This window comes from Theropithecus gelada, chromosome 12 (assembly GCF_003255815.1).
Source record: "Theropithecus gelada isolate Dixy chromosome 12, Tgel_1.0, whole genome shotgun sequence".
Lineage (NCBI taxonomy): Eukaryota > Metazoa > Chordata > Mammalia > Primates > Cercopithecidae > Theropithecus > Theropithecus gelada.
Window position 1 is genome coordinate 83,300,395 of NC_037680.1, and position 22,290 is coordinate 83,322,684.

The 22,290-nt window shown below is 35.0% G+C and overlaps 1 protein-coding gene across 1 annotated transcript in view; it reads left to right on the forward strand.

Moving 5' to 3' along the window:
• The window catches only part of ADAM23 (ADAM metallopeptidase domain 23), a 172,136-nt gene that overhangs the window by 88,608 nt on the left and 61,238 nt on the right, over nucleotides 1-22,290 (forward strand). Inside the window, exons 5-10 of the mRNA XM_025405513.1 lie at nucleotides 5,502-5,584; nucleotides 6,766-6,829; nucleotides 10,753-10,825; nucleotides 11,600-11,673; nucleotides 13,723-13,788; nucleotides 21,056-21,127. Of these exons, the coding sequence (XP_025261298.1) occupies nucleotides 5,502-5,584; nucleotides 6,766-6,829; nucleotides 10,753-10,825; nucleotides 11,600-11,673; nucleotides 13,723-13,788; nucleotides 21,056-21,127 (432 nt within the window). The remainder of the gene's footprint in view (nucleotides 1-5,501; nucleotides 5,585-6,765; nucleotides 6,830-10,752; nucleotides 10,826-11,599; nucleotides 11,674-13,722; nucleotides 13,789-21,055; nucleotides 21,128-22,290) is intronic.

The window sequence follows — 22,290 nt, forward strand, 5'->3', positions numbered from 1 at the left end:
GAAGACCTTATCTAGTGTGTGAGTAAGGGAGGGTGGGCCCTGCAGAAGTCAATCAGAGTCTGGCCGAGGTGCTCTGTTGGAGCCAGGAGTGTTTTCAGACACACAGGTCTGCCTGTCTTCCATTTTCTGAGTGTTTCCCCACTTCTTTCTGCTTCCTTTCCTTTATTTTTCTCATTCCCTTTTCCTTTAGTAATATTTTAATGAAATTTTCAGACTATTTTTTAAATCTATTTTCCCTTCTTTTTTACTGCCTCTCAACTTGCCATAATTGGGTTTAAAAAATCATGTTTCTGTTGTTTCTAACCAAAGAGTTAGATAACTTAAAGTTTGTATTTCCACTCCTGTACTAAAAATGACTCTTTTACTTGTGTATACACTAGAATTTTTTCCCTAGTCTTTGAATTAATTAATAGCCAGTTTTTTAAAAACTTTCTTACCACTGCATAAATAATAAACAATTTAAGCAATAGCAAGGAAAACAAAACTATCCACACTAAATCACTTAAATTAGATCCAGGATTATCAGTTATTTGAATTTTGAGTATAAAGTTGAAATTATTATTAATCATTCAAAATATTGCCCTTCCTGGCAACATTCGGAGTATATTATAGAATATGTAAGGAGCCCGGGGTTAAAATATGCCCCAAGAAATCAAGATAGCAGATGACACTAGCTCCTCACAAAGCTATTTTAAGTTGGAATAGTATAATTTATATGAACTATTAAAAATTTACATAGCATTGGAACAGCCATACTGTTCTAATACTTTATTAAACTACTGCAAGAACATTTTCCCTATTAAATTTAATGAAGGTAAATAATTTAACAATTATTTAATAATTTATGTGTTGGGGTCTCAAGTTCCCCAATTCTCCAAAATTATTATTTTTATTTCCTTATTCTGCAGTAGTCAAAATCAGGTATACATGTCCCATTATAGATATCTTTTTTCTATTTCTCATTTGTTATCAGCTCACTGATTATTAAAATAGTTTAGCATATCCTAGTAGTTGATAAGCTTGAAAAATTTAAAGATACATATATAGAATAATCATTTGAGTATAGTGTCAGTAGTTTTTATTATTATATTCAGAACCTAGATATCATAATATACACATTTTCTAGTTAAGGGCTGTGTAGTTTCTTTTCAAATGTTTATCCAGACCTGCAGGAATAGATTGAAAATATCAGTGTGTGGTCACTATGAATGTCCAGGTTTTTGGGAGTTTCATAAGCAATAAAGAACTGGCTGATGGAACTTTACCATGCAGATAAAATAGTTAGACACAAAGGTAGGGTAATTTTAAAAACCAAATTGAAACTATTGGTTCTGTTTCCACTGAAATGAGTAGAATCAAACAGTTCCTGTTGTTATTACTATTATTATTATCATCATTATTATTTTTTATAGAGGCAGGGTCTTACTACATTGCCCAGACTGGTCTCAAACTCCTCCTGGGCTTAAGCAATCCTTCCTCCTTGGCCTCCCGAAGTGCTAGGATTACAGGCATGAGCCATGATGCCTGTCCAGTTCCTGTTATTAGATTAGTAACACCAGGGAACCGGATTTTGTTTCCCCTACAAGTTGTTATCACTAGAGTCACAAAGTTATTATCCCCAGCCGTTTCTGGTTAGGAAGTGTTTTTATAAGATGGACATGGCTTCAATGTGTCAGTATATGAAGAGGAAGCCTGGTAGGTTCCAATGGGATTCTGACCTTGGAAACCTTGTGGAGCAGAGTTATTATTTGAGCATGATCTGGCTTGTGGAGTGTTCAGCTGTGTGCAAGTAGCAGGCTGGAAAAGGTAGGGAGCATACTAGGATTTTTAATTTCCTGTGACTAGCCAATAACTTCCACTTATCAGATGCTCTGTTTTTGTTGAATTTAATTAACTGACAGTTTTGGATCTGAAAATGCTGATGTCTATAGGGGTGCACAGAGACTTGTGTCATGGGCTGAATTGAGCCCATTTTGGTTCTCCTTTCTGCCATTTGCCAAGTCACAGGTCTGTGACCCACTCCTAGGTGGTCAGGGCCAGCCCTCTTTAATTGTCTCAAGTCTTCCTGACTGGAGAAAGAATCATGGACTTGAGAACCTGAAGATGTGGGAATCAGTTTGTCCTTTTGTTATTTTTAGAAGAGCCTTTTGCACTTTGTTTCTGTCCCCATATGGGTATATGGAGACAGCAGTCCCTGTGAGGTAATGGTTGGTGAAGATGGCCAGATTCCTGGGTGGTAGGCACCCCTGGAGCTGACTGTCCAAAGTCATGATTGCCAGTGCCCTCTAGAAGTGGGCTCCCTGTACTGGCCCACTACTGTTATGCTTGGCACCCAAGATGGATTGCTCCTTCTCTCTCAGGATTTATTTTATGTGATATAACTCAAGATGTTACTTTGCCGTGGTCTGAAGTGTTACCAAATAGTATTTGTCCATAATACTTTTTAAAAACTTGGTATAAATTTAGTAATAAAAATCTCAGAAAATCCTCTAATACCACTACTACTGATATTAAATTGGAAGCTACCAAATTGCTTATAATGCTTAATATAACTACACAATGTGGCTATTAAAACTTTCTTATGATGATTGGATATTGCCTGAAGTCTCATGTAAGGTTCAAAAAATGCAGTGATTCAAGGCCGGACACGATGGCGCATGCCTGTAATCCCAGCTACTCAGGAGGCTGAAGCACAATAATTGCTTGCATCTGGGAGGTGGAGGTTGCAGTGAGCTGAGATTATGCCACTGCACTCCAGCCTGGGCGACAGAGTGAGACTGTCTTTAAAAAAGGAAATAAAAGAAAAGCAGCCCTTTACTGTACACACACACATACATACAGTTGATCCTTGAACTGCACGGGTCCACTTATATGTAGACATTTTTCAAGCAAACACAGTATTCGTGGGATGCAAAACCTGTGTGTATGTAGGGCTAGCTTTTCATATATGTGGGTTTCACAGGGCCGACTGTGAGACTTGAGTATGTGCAGATTTGGGAGTATGTAGGGGTTCTGGAACCAATCCCTGACCGTCTAAATATATATTTATCTCTTTTTTTCTCCCAATAACCCACCTAAAGAACAGTTAGGGAATAAAAAAGGATATGAACCCACCAAGACAAAGACAGGAGAAGAGAAAACAAGCAGGTGAGACGTAGCTATAAAATTTCAGGAGGTGGAAGGTGGATGAGGGTTGACTCTTACCTTTGAGCTTTTCATGCTCTGCTAAGTTCGTTTGGGGGGAAACCAAGAAGAAACAAGTCAACTTATGTCACTTATCCCAGAAAGGCAGAAATAAAAGCATCTGAAAAAAGAAAAACTGGTTGAAAGTAGATGTAGAGTAGTTAAGTCCCCAATTTACTGCCTGCCCCGTGCAGCCAGATAACCAGATAAGAAGTCGGGGACTTCCCTAGTCTGGTAGGAGCTCATGTATGGAGAAAAATGGAAAGGAGTGAATTCTCAGCTATATTTTATAAATAATAAATATTATTTTTTATTATAAATATTCTTTTTATAAATAATAAAAATTATTGTTATTTATAAAAAATAGCTGCCCAGATCTGAAGTGCATAGTTTTCTTGATTAAAAGGCATCACAGCAGGAGGCTGAGGCAGGAGAATCACTTGGACCTGGAAGGCGGAGGTTGCAGTGAGCCGAGATCACACCATTGCACTCTAGCTTGGGCAACAGGGTGAGACTCCGTCTCCAAAAAAAAAAAAAAAAAAAGTGTCACAGAGTACCCAGTACAACAAAGGAGCAAAAATGCTTAAAAAAAAAAATGGAGCAAGAAAGAAAATACAATAATTATTAGTGTCAGAGCTGTGAACAGTATTTGTGTACACATAAACAATATAGATTTAACTAAAACTGGTGATATGCATTAGAATGTATTGGGGATGAGAGAGATTTTCAAGATCCTATATTAGGTAGATAATTTCTAACATGGAATTAGTCAGAACATAAAAATACAAACTTTCAAAAATATGTAGCCAAACACCAGAAGAAACAGCTTAAAACATTAAAAATGGTTGCCTTGGAGGTGGAGGGGAAAGAGGGACAAAGGAAACTGCTGTGTTTTGTTTTGTTTTTTTAATTATTTTATTATACTTTTAGGGTACATGTGCACAACGTGTAAATTTGTTACATATGTATACATGTGTCATGTTGGTGTGCTGCACCAATTAACTCATCATTTACATTAGGTATATCTCCTAATGCTATCCCACCCCCCTTCCCCCACCCCACGACAGGCCCTGGTGTGTGATGTTCCCCTTCCTGTGTCCAAGTGTTCTCATTGTTCAATTCCCACCTATGAGTGAGAACATGCAGTGTTTGGTTTTCTGTTCTTGCGCTAGTTTGCTGAGAATGATGGTTTCCAGCTGCATCCATGTCTCTACAAAGGACATGAATTCATCCTTTTTTATGGCTGCATAGTATTCCATGGTGTATATGTGCCACATTTTCTTAATCCAGTCTGTCATTGATGGACATTTGGGTTGGTTTCAAGTCTTTGCTATTGTGAATAGTGCCACAGTAAACATACATGTGCATGTGTCTTTATAGCAACATGATTTATAATCCTTTGGGTATGTACCCAGTAATGAGATGGCTGGGTCAAATGGTATTTCTAGTTCTAGATCCTTGAGGAATCACCACACTGTCTTCCACAATGGTTGAACTAGTTTACAGTCCCACCAACAGTGTAAAAGTGTTCCTATTTCTCCACATCCTCTCCAGCACCTGTTGTTTCCTGTCTTTTTAATGATTGCCATTCTAACTGGTGTGAGATGGTATCTCATTGTGGTTTTGATTTGCATTTCTCTGATGACCAGTGATGATGAACAGTTTTTCATGTGTCCGTTGGCTGCATAAATGTCTTCTTTTGAGAGGCGTCTGTTCATATCCTTCGCCTACTTTTTGATGGGGTTGTTTTGATGGGACAAAGGCGAAAAGTTTCAAGATTTGATGGGGTTCCTTTGAGGGACAAAGAAAACTGCTATTTTTTTTTAAAAATAAAATTTGTAGTTATTATGTGACTTTGAAAACTACATTCATGTATTGTTTCTAAAATGTTTTAAAAGTTAATTTTTAAAGGTAAGAAAACAAATAAGATATTGTATAGTTTTCCATCAAAAATGATTATAAACAAACTTTTGGAGTTTCTCTTCAGTCAAGTGGAAGTCCTTGTTCCGTAACAACATCGGAGAAGTACCTGTACTCCTATAATACATACTTAAGAAATGTATGTTTTATTAATTACCTTGGTGTCATTGTTTTTTAAAGCCTTTTCTCCTTCATTCAATTTAATATACACATGCTTGTTATAAAAAAGTTGAAAAATTGCCTAGTCTTATTTGCAACTTTAAGAGGAGTTTCTAGGGTTATTAATACAGTGCACATATATGCCCATCCTTGCATTTCTTTTTGCTTTATGGAAGCACCCAAAGAATTAATCATGATGCATAAAATACAACCAATGAATGAAACCTTCTGCTTTCCAGGGCGGAGAGCACTGTTACTACCATGGAAGCATTAGAGGCGTCAAAGACTCCAAGGTGGCTCTGTCAACCTGCAATGGACTTCAGTAAGTGGGAATGTCATTGGCATTTTATTCATTGACCCTTTCCAGTTTTCCTTTTATGGATATATATATATTTTATATTTATATATTATATATATACTAAATATATATATATATATATATATTTATTTATTTATTTATTTTAGTGACTCTTCTGTGCCAGTGCTGTGTTAGGGACTGCATATGGAGTGGTGCACAAGGAGGGCAATGTCCCTGTCCTCTTGAACACTTAGTGTTTGTAGGAGATTCAGAGATTAATCAAATGATTACATAAGTGAATGTTTAATTACCATTGTGCTAAGAGCTGTAAAGGGGAAGATAGGAGCTTGTGGAGTGGCAAAACCTAGTCCAGGAAGGTTTCCCAGTGGCATATTCCGGAGGGCATGTCAGTTAGACCTACAGCTAGACTTGAGAGTCAGTAGCCCTTAGATCTAAGAAACTTAGACCTAACAGTAAGTTGGAGTTAGCCAGGCAAGGGTGGGGTGACAAAGAGAGGAGTTCTCACATTGACCTAGGTGTGGGCTCTAACAAAACCATGTGTTGGCACCTTTTAGACCTGAACACAGTAGCACCTCATATAAAGACTTAGTTTTGGCCATGTGATGACAAAGAATCTTGAAACTTTTTGCCCTTTTATAAAAAACCTTATGTCCCTGAAAATTAAATGTAATTTGTATGACATAGAGTCATACTGCTTGATGGCAATTTAGAATTTGTAAGCATAAAGATACCACTGTTTGCTTCTTCAGAAACAGATGGTTTTAGATTATTCTCATATATAAAGAACCTGTTTTCTTACAGATGATATTGAATTTGCATAACTAGAAGTTTGTATAGTTGTACATGGTTCTGGAATAATTACTTTAGAGACTGCCACTGAGTGAATAGTCCTATCCCAGAGTAGTTTTCCAATCTGTTGAATTTCAAACATCAGTTATATCAGGTATAATTTGCATGCATTTGATGTATACTTTTATAATTTTTATAGTCTCCATGCTGCCTAATAGAGTGCTGGGGCCACAGTGGGACTCCATGCAGATATGTGAATTAAACTTGTGACAGTGTAAAGGGATTTGTTCAGTTATACTCTTTATTTTGAAGACACAATAATGAAGCTCACTTGCTATTTCTTGCCATTTCCTGTGTTTGTTTGTTCCTTCCTTGTGTGGTTTCTTTTGTGCTAGTGGCATGTTTGAAGATGATACCTTCGTGTATATGATAGAGCCACTGGAGCTGGTTCATGATGAGGTGAGTCTATGCCATCAGTTGCCTGATGGCGTTCTACTCCTCCAGCATCTTTGCCTTTGAGCAGAAAAGAGAAAAAAATGTAGATTTCAGAGTGCCTTTGTACATGTTACCTTATTTCAAATTTAGAGTGGTACCCTCAGTTTTGAAGTTTAAGTCGCACATGCCAGGCCCAAGTACCAGTAAGGGATAATAACAGGCATCAAACATAGGTTTTCTGAAGCAAATCCTAGTCCTTCCCAGTCTATGAAAAGAGCGGGGAGAATATTTTGTTTTATACCAGCCAGCCTCCTTGCTTTAAACTAGCTTTCATAGAAGTCATTATACAAAAAAAGATACTTGCACACACACACGTTTATAACAGCACAATTTGCAATTGCAAAAATACGGAACCAGCCTAAATGCCCATCAGTCAGCAAGTAGATAAAGAAAATGTGAGAGAGGGATACACACACACACACACACACACACAAACATACCATGGAATACTACTCAGCCATAAAAAGGAATGAAATAATGGCATTCACAGCAACCTAGATGGAATTGGAGAGTATTACTGTAGGGAATTGGAGACTATTACTGTAAGTGAAGTAACTCAGGAGTGGAAAACCAAACATTGTATGTTCTCACTCATATGTGGGAGCTAGGCTGTGAGGACACAAAGGCATAAGAATGATACATTGGACTTTGGGGCCTTGGGGGAAAATGGAGGGTGGTGAGGGATAAAACACATTTGGGTACAGTGTACCCTACTTGGCTGTTGGGTGCATCAAAATCTCAGAAATCACCACTAAAGAACTTATTCATGTAACCCAACACCACCTGTTCCCCAAAAACCTATTGAAATTAGAAAAAAATAGCTTTCATTCTTAACTGTCATCTTTAGAAAATTGTGTGACTATAAGAATGTACTTAACTTTTATGAACCTGAAAATCTTTAGTGGGGAAATCTGTGAGCTGAACTATGGTTACATTATAGAATACTTAGTTTTCTTTACAGATAGGGAGGAAAATAATGTTTAGAGTCATGCATAAACCAGTGATTTAGACAAGAAATCACATGCTCTAATAGTGTTGCTTGCTAATAGAATGCAGTCAAATTTAAAATTTGATGTATATTCAGTAAATATTGTATTGAGGGCTTACTACAAGCTGGGTATTATTTCAGGTTCTGGGGATACTTTGCTGATAAAATAGACAGAGACTGAGCCAAATGGGGCTTACAGTCTATAGGGGCAGATAGGGATACACAGAATGAATAAGTAATTACATGTGATATGTTAGATAGTGATACATGGTAAGGAGAAAAAGTGAAGCCAGGAAGGTGGAAAGTTAAATTTTTATATATACACGGTTCAGGGAAGGCCACCAAGAGAAGACAAGTGGTGAATGAAGAACTTAGGGAAATTAGAGAGCTGGAAGAACATTCTAGGAGATGAGCAAATACAAAGGCCTTGAGCCAGGAGTGTGCCTAGGGTGTTCGAGGAACTTTGAGGAACCTGACAGGGTTGGAGAGGAGTGACAAGGGGAAGAATAGGAGGAGATTAAGGTACTGAGAGTATGGAAGTCAGATCAGTGAAAAGAACTGAGGTGGTAAAATAATATTTTGTGACTGACAGAGTCAGAATATTGCAATATTTGATGGGGAACAGAAAACATTTTTTATCTTTAGGGATTTCAAATTTAGATAAAATTGGGCCGGGTGCGGTGGCTCACACCTATAATCCTAGCACTTTGGGAGGCCAAGGTGGCAGATCACGAGGTCAGGAGTTCGAGACCAGCCTGGCCAATGTAGTGAAACCCTGTCCCCACTAAAAATACAAAAATTAACTGGGTGTGGTGACAGGCGCCTGTAATCCCAGCTAATCAGGAGGCTGAGGCAGAAGAATCGCTTGAACCTGGGAGGCAGAGGTTGCAGCGAGCCAAGATCGTGCCATTGCACTCCAGCCTGGGCGACAGAGCAAGACTCCATCTCAATAAATAAATAAATAAATAAATAGTGAAACGGCTAATAGTCATGTAGGCTACTGATAATAAAAGCTAAACAGACAAACTTTTATTGTCTTGGTTGTGGCAGTGTTTGTGTGAATATGGGGTAAATTTCAAAGTTGAAACAGAAAAGTTTTAAAGGGTTGGTGTGTGAGTAAACCTCTGTCATTTTTCAACTAGTAACTATAAAAATTATCAGATACTGAAGACAGCCCACTTAGATAAAGACATTTTGATTAAGTAACATGATATTTTTCTCACTCCAGTAAGGAAAGATAATCTGTGTACAGCAAAATTATTCAACTCATTCAGCAAAAACTCTGACTTTGATTTCTGGCTTTAATGATTAATGGCCCTGGTACCCTAAAAAAATCCACAAAGAACAAAACACAGAATCCCACATAATAACTATTTATGCTTCGAGTTTTTTAAATGTATAAAATGAGATAATTTTTTAATGCATTCATAGTGGGGTGATTTTGTAGATTTGATGAATTAATAAATGTAGGTGACAATGTCTATTAAACTGTCATAAGGATTTATAAATATAAACTGTTGTTATAATGTTTAAAGCATTAGTTTTACATTGATCATATTTGCTTATGATCATAGTATTCAGGGCCTGATTGTTACATGCAAATCGCCTTCTCTTTGCCTTCCTTCCTACTGCCTACCTTTTGTTTATCTAATGATTTGTCCTCATCCACACTATGGGTAGAAGAAAGAAATAGTGCTTGAAACTTTAAATTAGTCCGTTTTTAAAATTGTGTTGCTGATCCCATTGTTAATTTCATTACTACCTTTTCACCTTTTACCAGAATTTAGAGCTTACTGTAATTAATTTTAGATATTTTGATGTTTAATTTGTTATTATTGATTTTAGTATGCTTTGCGATAAATCAAGTAATATGCATGGAATATTTCTAATGAGAATTCATGTTATCTCTCAAGTAATAAACAAATAGCAAAACTGTTATAAGTCTTATGTAACCTATTAAGTTTCTTTTTTATAACTTTTTCTGGTTATAAAACTAATATAGGAAATTTGGAAAAGCAAAACAAATACTTAAATAGTAATTATCCATTATCCTGTCCCCCCCAAAGATAACTTCTTGTCATATTTCAGAGTATGTTCTTCCAGTTTTCAATGATATAGTCCCATATATTTTAAAAAACAAATTGGACCATTATTTTATAATACAATTTTAAGACAAGGATATATCTCTCTGAGCCTCAATATCTTTGTTTGTAAAACAGGGATAAACCATGCACTATATGGGATCTTTGTCAGGACCAAATTAAGTAATGCGTACATTAACAGTACCTGGTACATACTATGCCCTCAGTAATGGAAGCTAATAGTAATAAGAATAATGGTAATAGACATTCCTAAAAGCATAATTTCTAGGGCAAAAAAATATAAATGTTTTCACGTTTGTTGATAGACCTTGCTGAATTTCTCTCTCAAACTATGCTACCAATTTCCTCTCGCCAGCAAGGTGTGAGAATGCTTTTGGCCTTGCAATGGTAATTAACTATGGATATCGTAATTTTTAAACTTCACCAGTTTTATGGCAAAAGTTGGTGCTTCATTTAAAAAAAATTGCATGTTGAAGGAATATGAAAGCATTCGGCATGTTTTTACATATTTATTGGCTTTTTGTGTTTCTTATGAATTTCCCATTTATAGCTTTGAAGAAAGCTAAGATTTAAGAGTAACCAATAACACCATGCTTTTATCTAAACTTGGGCAGTTAGATGATACTCTTTTATGTAAAATTAAGATTTCAATAAGACATACTTTACACTTTTGATAGCTAAAAACTGACATATAAATATTCCCATTTTAGAAGGACGTTAGAGAAAGTTCTAACACTGTTTCATAGAGGCTTGTTCACATCTTGCTTTCTAAATTGCCTACAATTGTTGTGTTTCAGAAAAGCACAGGTCGACCACATATTATCCAGAAAACCTTGGTGGGACAGTATTCTAAGCAAATGAAGAATCTCAGTAAGTTTTAATTAAAATAGCGGTTATATTTTATGTAGTAGGAGCTGTTACTTGGTGGAGCTCAGTAGATATGCAGGGTTGTTGGAAGTGGAATTGGTCTGATATCTGGGGTGAATATCGTGGATCAGCACTGGAATGAACGGTGGCTCTCAGATAAAGAGGCATGGAGAGTCATTTCCAATGCAAAGACTAAAACATGAAGGCTGTGAGTAAAGCTGCCTTGGGAACCAGAAAGTGTGGCCAAATTTAGTAGAGTCATTTACAGTGAAGTTCATCCTGAAATTTTCCTGGCAGTTTGCTGCTCTTGAGCCAGCTTGGATTGCCTCCCTCTCAAGCTCTGCTCCAGACACATCTTAAGTGTGCTAATGTTGGCAGGAGCTTCTTTTGGATTGTTGGGGCATGTGATTTTATTTCTGTATATTACTGCTGAAAATTTTTAATAATTTATGCAAAAGCTAATGACATATATTATTTTGAATGCTAAAATGAATTAGACATAGTAGAATTCTCTCAAATTTTCAGATATTGTCAAGTGGTTATATGTCAAATATGCATTTTTTAATGAATCTTGAACATTATGTTTTCTTGATGTTTGGGGCAAAATTACATTTGAACCATCTTCATGGTCATGAGAGTGAAATATGATCAGTGTGCTTTTTTTTCACCTTAGTTTGACATATATTATCAGTGCCACTGTTTCTTCATGTAATGTTTTAAAACATACTCCTATTGAAATAAGCATAAAATTTTGATACTAATTTTTCCATTCCACAGCTATGGAAAGAGGTGACCAGTGGCCCTTTCTATCTGAATTACAGTGGTTGAAAAGAAGGAAGAGAGCAGTGAATGTGAGTGTGGCATTGAGCCTTGGGTGGTGCTGTTTTACTCAGTGAAGTCATGTGCTTATCATCACACGGTATCTAAGTGTACCTAAAACAGTTTAGATTTTGGAGACTGTTGTTTAAAAATGAAAACAATAAACCAAAAAACCCAATGATTTGAGCCTTCTCAGCACACTGCTTTTTATTGATCTCTTTCTGTTAGTGATTCAAACTGATGACAGTAGTCTCTGAACCCTGATGTCATCTAAAGAATGTGTTGTTTTAGCTCTGTTTTCAAGGTGTTTTCTGATGATAATTGCAGTACGTTTTATTTTCTGTTTAAAGTACAGCAGACTTTTCTTTCTATATAGCTTATATAGTGTCATATAAAACATTTCTGTTAATAAAAAATGTAGGGAGAGGAGTTAGCTTTTGAAATGTTGGCTAATCATGCTTATTTATATTACTTTCAAATTAAAAATTCTGTTACACCAAACTTTAAAACTGTATGTGTTTTTCAGAACACAATGAATTTATTTGACTATTAGCAATATAACAGTTTCTAAATAAAAATCATATAATTGTATAATCAACTACTGTTATATACTTCACATGTATTGATAAACGTATGGGGGCTTTGTAACTGAAATTATGTTTCTGGTCTTTTCATAATAGGCTAGAAAGCTGTAATGATGGGGACTGTTTAGTAATAACATGGTGAATGCTATGTAACTGAGAATTAATTCCACAGCTTATACATATCATGGTAGTTTACTAGATAACTTAATGAGTAATTATAGTAGAAATCACACATTTTAGATAATGTTTTGCTGAGTGTATTTTTTTGTGAAAAAAAATAGACCACCAGCCATCAAAAACTTAGTTCCAGGTTAAATTGTCCTCCCTTTCATGAAACTCTTATTATGATAATTATGGATACATTTATTATATATTATATAAGTTATTATAAGAGTTCTTTTAGCTCATTCATAAAGATGTGGTTGGTAATAATAAGTTTTACAATGGCTGCTGTTCTTTCACTACAGTCCACTCCATCAAATATAAAGTGATCAATGACTATGTACATAAAGAAAAAAGAGCCACCATTGTAATTTTCCACCTATGAAAAAGAAAAGTCCAAATGAAGGCTAAAATACTTACTCTTAAAGGATTATCTAGTTAATTTAGAAGACTTTAGAATGTAGTAATTGCCAATATTTGTTCCTTTGAGAAGTTGAGCAGTTAAGAATTAGTGTATTATTTTTAGAATTTCACTCTAGGGAGTTAATATTTCTATTTAACTACATTGATACCTGTATCAGCTATACTTGGAAGTAATTATAACTTATGCTGTTCTTATTAAATGAGTTTTACATAGATTTTCATTGACATTTTAAGTAAGTATGAAAATCTTATCACATGTTAATGTGAAATTGAGATTTATTTATTTTAACAGAATTATGCTATAATTGTGCTCTAGAATATTTTTACATATAAAAACCATATACAAACAACATGGACTGTTCTCTTTTCTTTTTTATTTTTTTGAGACGGAGTCTTGCTCTGTCACCCAGGCTGGAGTGCAGTGGCGCGATCTTGGCTCACTGCAAGCTCCGCCTCCCGGGTTCACGCCATTCTCCTGCCTCAGTCTCCCGAGTAGCTGGGACTACAGGCGCCCGCCACCATGCCCGGCTAATTTTTTGTATTTTTAGTAGAGATGGGGTTTCACCATGGTCTCGATCTCCTGACCTTGTGATCCGCCCGCCTCGGCCTCCCAAAGTGCTGGGATTACAGGCGTGAGCCACCGCGCCCGGCCGTACATGGACTGTTTTCTATGTTAATAAGTAAGTACCTTAATAATAATATAATATAGTTATTTTCTGAATACTTAAATACATACCCATATTTTATGATCACTTTTTAAAATTTGCCTGACCAACATTCTTCTAAGGTGTTTATAAAGTAGGCAGCAGAGAGTTGTTCTGAAACTCAGAGTCTTATCTACAACTTAACAGTGAGCGCTAGAGAGGTTTTATGTCAGTTACCATTCTGACCATCTATTTTTATTTTCCATAGCCATCACGTGGTATATTTGAAGAAATGAAATATTTGGAACTTATGATTGTTAATGATCACAAAACGGTAAGAATATAGAGTCAGTGGGTGTTAGACCAGATAGCTTACTTAAGAAAGAATACATTTTACTTTATATTTAATCATTACTTTTTACTTATTAACCCCAAGATATTTAGACATGTTGAATGACTTGATTTATTTCTTGGTGTTTGGAGACTCCGAGTTTTACAGAATTTTCATAACTCTAAACTTTCCTTATGTTTAATAATTGTAATTAATAGATTTAACTATCTGGCATCTTTTGTCTTCATTTAAAATTCTTATTCTCTACTTTTCTTCATCTATGTATTTGGTCATTGCTTTCTAATTTTATTCCATGCTTTTGTCCTGCTAGTATGTTATTTTTTCTTATTAGTTAATTATGATTATGGTAGATATAATTGTAGGAGGTAAACATATAAAATAAAGGTGTATCTAAAGTGAGTATCTTTGATGACTTACCGTCTTTAAATATTGGAAAGATGAATAATCTCGTGTTAACTTCTGTGGAAGTAAAATGTGATGGAATATGTCATTTCAGTAACACTTAAAAGATATACGAAAAACATTCATTGTTCCTCATTTTCCCCTCTTGAAGATATAATAGAAACTCTGTTAACTATACTTAACCATTTCCTATATAAAATTACTTGCCTGAAGCCCAGAAGAGTCTTGGTCAGTAGGCTACATACTAGTACACCCAATCCTAGTGGTGTGCTGGTAAATTTTAACACCTAGCTCTCTTGATTTATAATGTTTGCTGATATCTGTGGTGTAAATATTGCCACCATAGCTGATTTCAAGCTATCAAAGTGAGATCACTGATAAGGAGTTAGGAGAGGATGTATCTAGTTGGCTGTTGTGATCTGATGGGAGCTGGCTCCAGCAACCACTGCCACATTCCCCAGACTGTTTAGGCCAGTTGTAATCTCTGTTGTAGTTATGTGATTGAACTTTAAAAGTTGTATACACTAAGGCAAAAAGTACTTGTTTTTATCAAAACAAAGTTGCACTTCTGAAAAGACTATATAGATGAGTATCTTTTAAAAATGCGTAGAAATCAGGTATTGGTGACAAACTTACGAAAGATTGGAACAAAAATTGAAATTGCTTTGCAAGTATCTTTAAGTCCTTGTTTTACTTTAAGGAAACCAAAATTAGATTAGTACATGATATGATAAGGTTGTGCTTCATGCTAAAATGATGTGAAATTCTAATTAGCAGACCCTACTCAGAGAAGGCCTTGAAATTATAAATTTAAAAAAATAGTGACTTAATTTATATTTAAACTTTTAAGTTCCTATTTTAATGGATGTTTTCCATTAACTATCAGTTTAATTGTGTTGAATATAAAGTTTTTCAATAGAATACCTCTGACTTTTGTATGCACATTTATTTTCTATTCCAGTTGCCTTTAAACATATTGCTTGAGATGTTAGTAAGAAGCAAAATTTATCAGAACACGTATAATTTAAGAGAGGTCCTTTTTGGTAGAAAGGAAAGCCAGATGCGTAGGCAGTCATTTTAGACAATAAAGGCTAAAATATGAGTTTCTGAAGGACTTTAATTTGCTTGAAACCCCAAGATAGTTTTTTTATCTGAATTATTTTTGTTGATTGGAACATTGAGATTTTTTTCCCAGCTGATTCTCAATCTTGAGCATTGTGGCATGTTGTGAAATTATGGCTTTTGAAGCCTAAACTTTTTTCAACATTCATTATATAAATACTTTTAGAGTAGTGGAAATAATAATTAAGATATATACAATGTCTTTGAATACACAAAGTACATTCTCAAATAGCTGTTAATCTGTAGAATCTGTTCTCAAACCTTTACTTGCAATTCCAAATCTCTTGTTCTACCATAATATATCAGGAAAGTACAGGAAGCTATCAATCAAAAGAGCAAATCTCAGTAACTGTGCAAAATAGGAAACAGTTACTATTAACTGTTAATTACAATTAAACAGTTACAGTTTTTTGGTAATTGTTAAAACAACATATTTTTTGAATTTAGTTTTTAACCCTTCTCAATGGTGAACATTTAAATAACCTTATTCTTATGAATAATAAAATAGCACACTTCTTTTTTTTTTTTTTTTTTTTTTTTGTGAGACGGAGTCTCGCTGTGTCGCCCAGGCTGGAGTGCAGTGGCCAGATCTCAGCTCACTGCAAGCTCCGCCTCCCGGGTTCACACCATTCTCCTGCCTCAGCCTCCCAAGTAGCTGGGACTACAGGCGCCCGCCACCTTGCCCGGCTAGTTTTTTGTATTTTTTAGTAGAGACGGAGTTTTACCGTGTTAGCCAGGATGGTCTCGATCTCCTGACCTCGTGATCCGCCCGTCTCGGCCTCCCAAAGTGCTGGGATTACAGGCTTGAGCCACTGCGCCTGGCCTCACACTTCTTAAAATACTATTTTATATGTAGAAAATTTCTACACACTATGTCACATGTTCTGTGATAAAGTTCCTTATTTAGGCTATCACATCTTTTAAGGGTAAATTTTGATCATTCATTTTATTATTGTTAGTATTATTATTATTGATACTATTTTGAGATTGGTTCTCACTCTGTCACCCAGGCTGGAGTGCAGTGGTCCAATCTCAGCTCAGCGCAACCTGCACCTCCCCAGCTCAAGTGATCCTCCCATTTCAGCCTCCCAAGTAGCTGGGACTATAGGCGCATATGACCATGCCTGGCTATTTTTTGTTTTTTTTGTTTTTTTTTTTTTTTTTGTAGAAACTGGGTTTCACCATATTGCTTAGGCTGGTGTTGAACTCCTGGACTCAAGCAATCCCTCTGCTTCAACCTCCGAAAGTGCTGGGATTGCTGGCATGAACCACCATGCCTGGCCTATTATTATTATTAAAATGGGTGAGAAGTAGGCTTGATATGGTCATCTGTTTTTGAAACAAGAAAAAAGAATTGTAATTTGTACTGATAAATTTAGAGGGAATAGATGTTTAAAAAGAATGAAAAGGCTGCTTGTGGTGGCTCACACCTATAATTGCAGCACTTTCGGAGTCCAAGGCAGTTGGATCACTTGAGGTAAGGAGTTCGAGACCAGCCTGGCAATAGTGAAACCCCATCTCTACTTAAAAATATATATATATATATTATATATATATATTTATATATATATTTATTTATATTATATATATATTTATATATATATAAAAAATTAGCTGGATGTGGTGGTGTGTACCTGTAATCCCAGCTACTCGGGAGGCTGAGACAGGAGAATTGCTTGAACCTGAGAGGTGGAGGTTGCACTGAGTCAAGATTGCGCCACCGCACTCCAGCCTGGGCGACAGAGTGAGACTCCGTCTCAAGAAAAAGGAAAGCTTTTATTTTTAAGTGGTAATAATGCCTAAAATGGAAATTACCTAAGATTTCTAGTAATTAAAGAAATAGTACTTCTTGGCAGATAGAACTAAATATATTCCTTTTGAAGCTTTAAGACAAAGTTACATTCTAATCCATAATAGTCCCAAATACACATGTCATTTTATAAGAATTTTTTTTTTTGAGAGCTGAAAAAAATGTTTTTGAGGTATGCTTTCTATGAGATGAAGGTTGTTTTTAAATTTGATTGCCACTTCGTAGTATATCAGAACTTATTGGATCAAATACTTAAATTCATATGTTGAAAGTCAAACCAAACTAAAATAATTAATACATATGTTTCTGCATATTTGGAGATTTGCTGCTGGGCTCTAGGATAATCATTTCACTGAGAGTACTTATCTTACAATCTTTATACGGTATGATCCAGAATAGTTATTTTGATAATTCTCACCTTCGAGTTGAAAATCAAATTCTAATTAATTTTTTTTCAAAAGACAGTTTTCTTAAGGATTGCATGTGTTCAGGAAGGAAAAGCAAATTTTCCAGTTTAAATAAAGATTGTTTTAAACTGATCAGAAAATGTGAAAGTAAGTTTTATCATAAATGGTGATTGCATATTTTTCTTTATATGCAAAATTAGTTCTAATTCACGCAGGAAATAGAAACATTCTGCCTACATTTGCATTCAAGCTTATCCCTTTAATTCAGAGTGATTTAACGTTGGCTGTCTGAAAAAAAATGCAGATGTCTTATTTTTAATAGGTGTCACATTATCAGTGGCTTTCCATTAGAAAAGAAAAATCCCTCAATTTGGTAAAAAGCATCTTAGTACCTGGCTGGTAGAACCTCATTTGCAAGCCCATTATAGCCTTGATAAGAGTCTGCAAACATGTCTTTGAGCCGCTTAAGTTAAAAATAAATATTAAAAACCTTATTCTAATAGAAAATTAGTTGAGATTTTTAAAGTGCATGAAAAGCAAATGTTTTGCTTCCGTTTTTTGCTACGTTCTTAACTGTGCATCAATAAATGTAAATATGTGAGGATAATTTAAATATTTTTCAATTTAAACCTCACTTGGTTTTCCTTACTTAAAAACCATTACATTTTGTAAACACCTAACAAATGTTGAGTTCTCATTAATAATCATGATTTGTTAGGAATATACATGAACTGTTTAATAGGAATTGTTAACTGAACCAGCTTACCTCCTCTCTCAACCTAGAGACTAGAAGGATTTAAATTCTAGCTGTGTGATCTTGAGTAAATTATTTGGGGTTAGCAAATAGTTGTTTCAGGAGAAACACTTGCAGTTTCTACTAAACCCTAGGTGTCCAATTAAATGGCACTTCAAGTTAACAAATCTAGTGGTCATTGTTCTGTCCTTGTCTTACTCTCTCAGCGGTATTGGACACAGTTGATTACCCTCTTTTTTTGAAAATTTTGTTTCATCTCTTGGCTTCTATGACACAGTGGCTCTCTCACCTCACTGGCTATTTCTAACAAATCTTTAAAATCTGACATCTTGAATTATGTGAGTGCCCAGGGCTTGGTTCAGGGCTGTCTTCTGTTTCTTTACTGTCTACCTAAGTAACAACTTCCAGTCTCAAGTCTTTAAGTGGGATCATGACTTTAAATTCGTTACTCCCTACTTTTAGCTCTAGCCCTCTAAATTCTGTGCTCGTGTATAGAACTGCCTGTTTGACATCTCTACTTCAGTATCGATTTGAATAGAACTTCTGAATCAGAACTCTTAGTTGCCTAGTCCTAAACTTCTCTTCTCCTAGTCTTTCTTCTTATTGTAAGTGGCACCACAATCCCCCATCTATTTAAGTTCAAGTTCACAACCTAAAAATTATCTTTTAATTCTCTTTCTTCACCTTCCACATCCTATACATCATCCAGTTGTGGGAACTCTACCCTTATAGTGGTTCTTGAATTCACTAACTTCTCTCTACAGTTGTTTAGCCTCCATTATCTCTTACCTGGACTATTGCAGTAGCTTCCCAACAGGTATCTCTGCTTCCATTCTTGGCACTCTCTAATTTACTTAACAATGGCAGGTAAAATAATTTTTCTAAAAAGAAAATCAGAGGATTGAAAATTACAAATATGAAATAAATTTAAAACATTACACTTTGATAGACTTTTAAAAGCCCTCATTTTATTAATTTTTAAAACTTGAAATGTTTTAAAACTTGTCATGTTTTCCATGATCATTATACTATAAAAAGAAATCTCAATAAAATAGCAAATACTCAGAAGCAAAATAAAATTCATTTTAATAGGTGGATAACACCACTGCATTAGAAGGATATATATCAACTAATATTTTTTCTTTCAATCCACAATTCAGTGGAACTAGAACATTTTCATCACCCCAGAGGAACTTAATGTTAATATTTTTGCTTTTACTCTTAAGTGTATCTTGGAAAATTTTCAGCTTGTGGAATTTGCTAGGTAACTTAAAATGCTGAGCTATCTATAGAAACTTCTTTACGCCAAGTTTACAGAATGTGTTAAATGCCTGAATAATTTTAGATTAATAGGATGTTTTATGACCCAGTTATATGCACACATTTACAGTTTACTTTAAAAGAACACAAATACAGACAATTTGGGTCAGATTATGATGTACAGTAGCAGCAGTAACATGAACAGTAATAGTAATATTATACCAACAGTTATGTATTAATGAATACTATAATACTAATAGCAGAATATTTATTTAGCATTTATTATGGGTAATCGTTTCGTTGTTATAAAAAATAAACATTAGATATGTAAACATTGAGATATGTATATTCTTTGTTTAAAAAACATAGAGAAAGAATGAAATGAAGGGAATCTGACAAAGTTACAGGGTGCGAATGGGCAAATAAAAGAATTTTCTAATATAGAAATATTTTGAATCTTTATGAAAGATGCATTATTTTCATAATTATAATTGAAGATAAATGTCAAAGACTTGTGCAAACCGGAATCAGTGGTTTTAAGTAGGTTTTTTTTTCCTTAGTGTTGTAGAAATAACAGTAGCCTCATGGACCAGTAGAGGGCATGATCTTCCTATGGTAGACTTCAGTTTTCAAATGTCATCTTAAAGACATACTAAGCAAAGTGTACTACTCCTTGCTTAAATCGTAGCCCTCCAGATGTCATTGTAGAATTACTCTATTAATTTACTTTTCTTTATTTCTTAAATAAACATAAACAATCATAAACTCTCAGCACACTTCATTTTTACTTTTTGTCTTCTCTTTGTGTTGACTTTGAGCAGTCAAAAGCAAATAGCTTCATTTGGAGGAGGCATTCCTCTGAAAGGATACACTAAATGCCTGGCAAATGCTGTCCATATCATGGACAGTATCTAAAGTGCTGAACAAAGACATTTTCTTGATCTGTGCGTGGCCTTGAATTTAAAGTGAGAAAAGTGGGTTAAGCCGTTTGTGTGAGCTACAAAATGTTATTTCAATGAAAACAAAAGGATTGAATTTGTAGATGTTAAGACTAAATTAAAAACTTACTGTTTTAGGTATAAAGCTTCTCATATTGATTTCTATAGGCCCTTACTATTATTCAGAACATGATAGGTTTTGTTGTTTTTGTTTTTTGGTTTTTTTTGAAAAAAATGTTGTAAAGACACGGATTTCACTGTGTTGCTTAGGCTGGTCTCAAACCCCTGGCCTCAAGCAATCCTCCAGCCTCCACCTGCCAAAGTGTTGGGATTACAGTTGTGAGCCATGCTGCCCAGCTAACATCATGTTTTAGATAGTCAAAGTTTTGCCACCTAACAGAGAAATAACACCACCAAATCCAATATACTGCAAACTAAATTATATATTTTTAAATCAATATTTCTACTATTGCTGAGATATTTCTGCTTTTACAGAATTTTGAAATTTATTATTCACTTATGATTTGGCAGTGACTGGTATATATTTCCCCCCTAGTATAAGAAGCATCGCTCTTCTCATGCACATACCAACAACTTTGCAAAGTCCGTGGTCAACCTTGTGGATTCTGTAAGTATCCCAGTTTTCTTGAATTTGTGTGCCAAGATGGAATGGTTTATCTCTGTTTGCTTACTTGTACTTTTGGTATTTCTTGAGCAAATTTAAAAATACAATCCTGAAACTCATCTGGCTAAGGAATTATAGGATGGTCCACTAGACAGAGTAGTGCTCTGAGAGTTTCAGATGACTGAGTTATTCCCGGAATCCCAAAGGTACATTAGTGTTGCTTCTAAGTCGTGTCTGTACATTATTGCCCCCAACCTATGGAGGACAAAAACAGCGGAGAAATAGCTACCAAAATCTATTTGCTATTATACTTGGCAAATGAGACTTTTTAAAGAAACAATTGGGCTTTTCTTAAATATATGGTGGTAACAGAGAAGAAAAAATGGATTGAGGCGGAGTATGTTTGGAGAATATAGGTAATACAAAAAAAAATTTTTTTTAAGGACACAAATATATTTTCTTAGTGTTCCCATTGATGTGATGTTTCACACTTGATTTCTAGATGATGGAAATAAGTGCAGTCCCCAAATACAACTAATGTGGAATAATAAAGTATATATCTCCTTATGAAGACTTCTAACTGTACAAATCTTTATTATTGATATGTTTTCCTCCTTATTTTGTGAATTACAGAAAATGGTTAAGGTTTTCTTGCTTTTTCCTGTCTTAGGTTAGAACTCTATAGATATGAACATTATACATTATGTTCCAATGAATAATTCAGTTGACTAGTCAGAAATTAAATATAGAATACTACTTCATATGTTGTAATATAAAGTGCTATTTTGCTCAGCTAAATATATTTTTGTCTGGTATTTTATTGTGTGTTCCCTCTTAAATGGGGGAAAAAACCCACCATTTTTTATAAATTGCCAAATATCTAAATGATATTTATTTACTCCAAAGAGCTGCCTTCTTTTCTGCCTTTTAAGCAGTCCACAAACCTCCAATCATGTAAATACTCATAACACACATATGTTATGTACCTGGTGGGCACAACTGCACAAAAGTATAACGTAAGTGGATGTACATCGAGTATCTCATATAGAGTTAGGATTGTACCTCAGAGCCAATTTACACCCCATTTATTAATTTTCTTTAATTTCAGCTCTTGTCTGTCTTCTCAGAGGAAAACCACAAGTGAATATGGAAAAGAGAATCTTAAA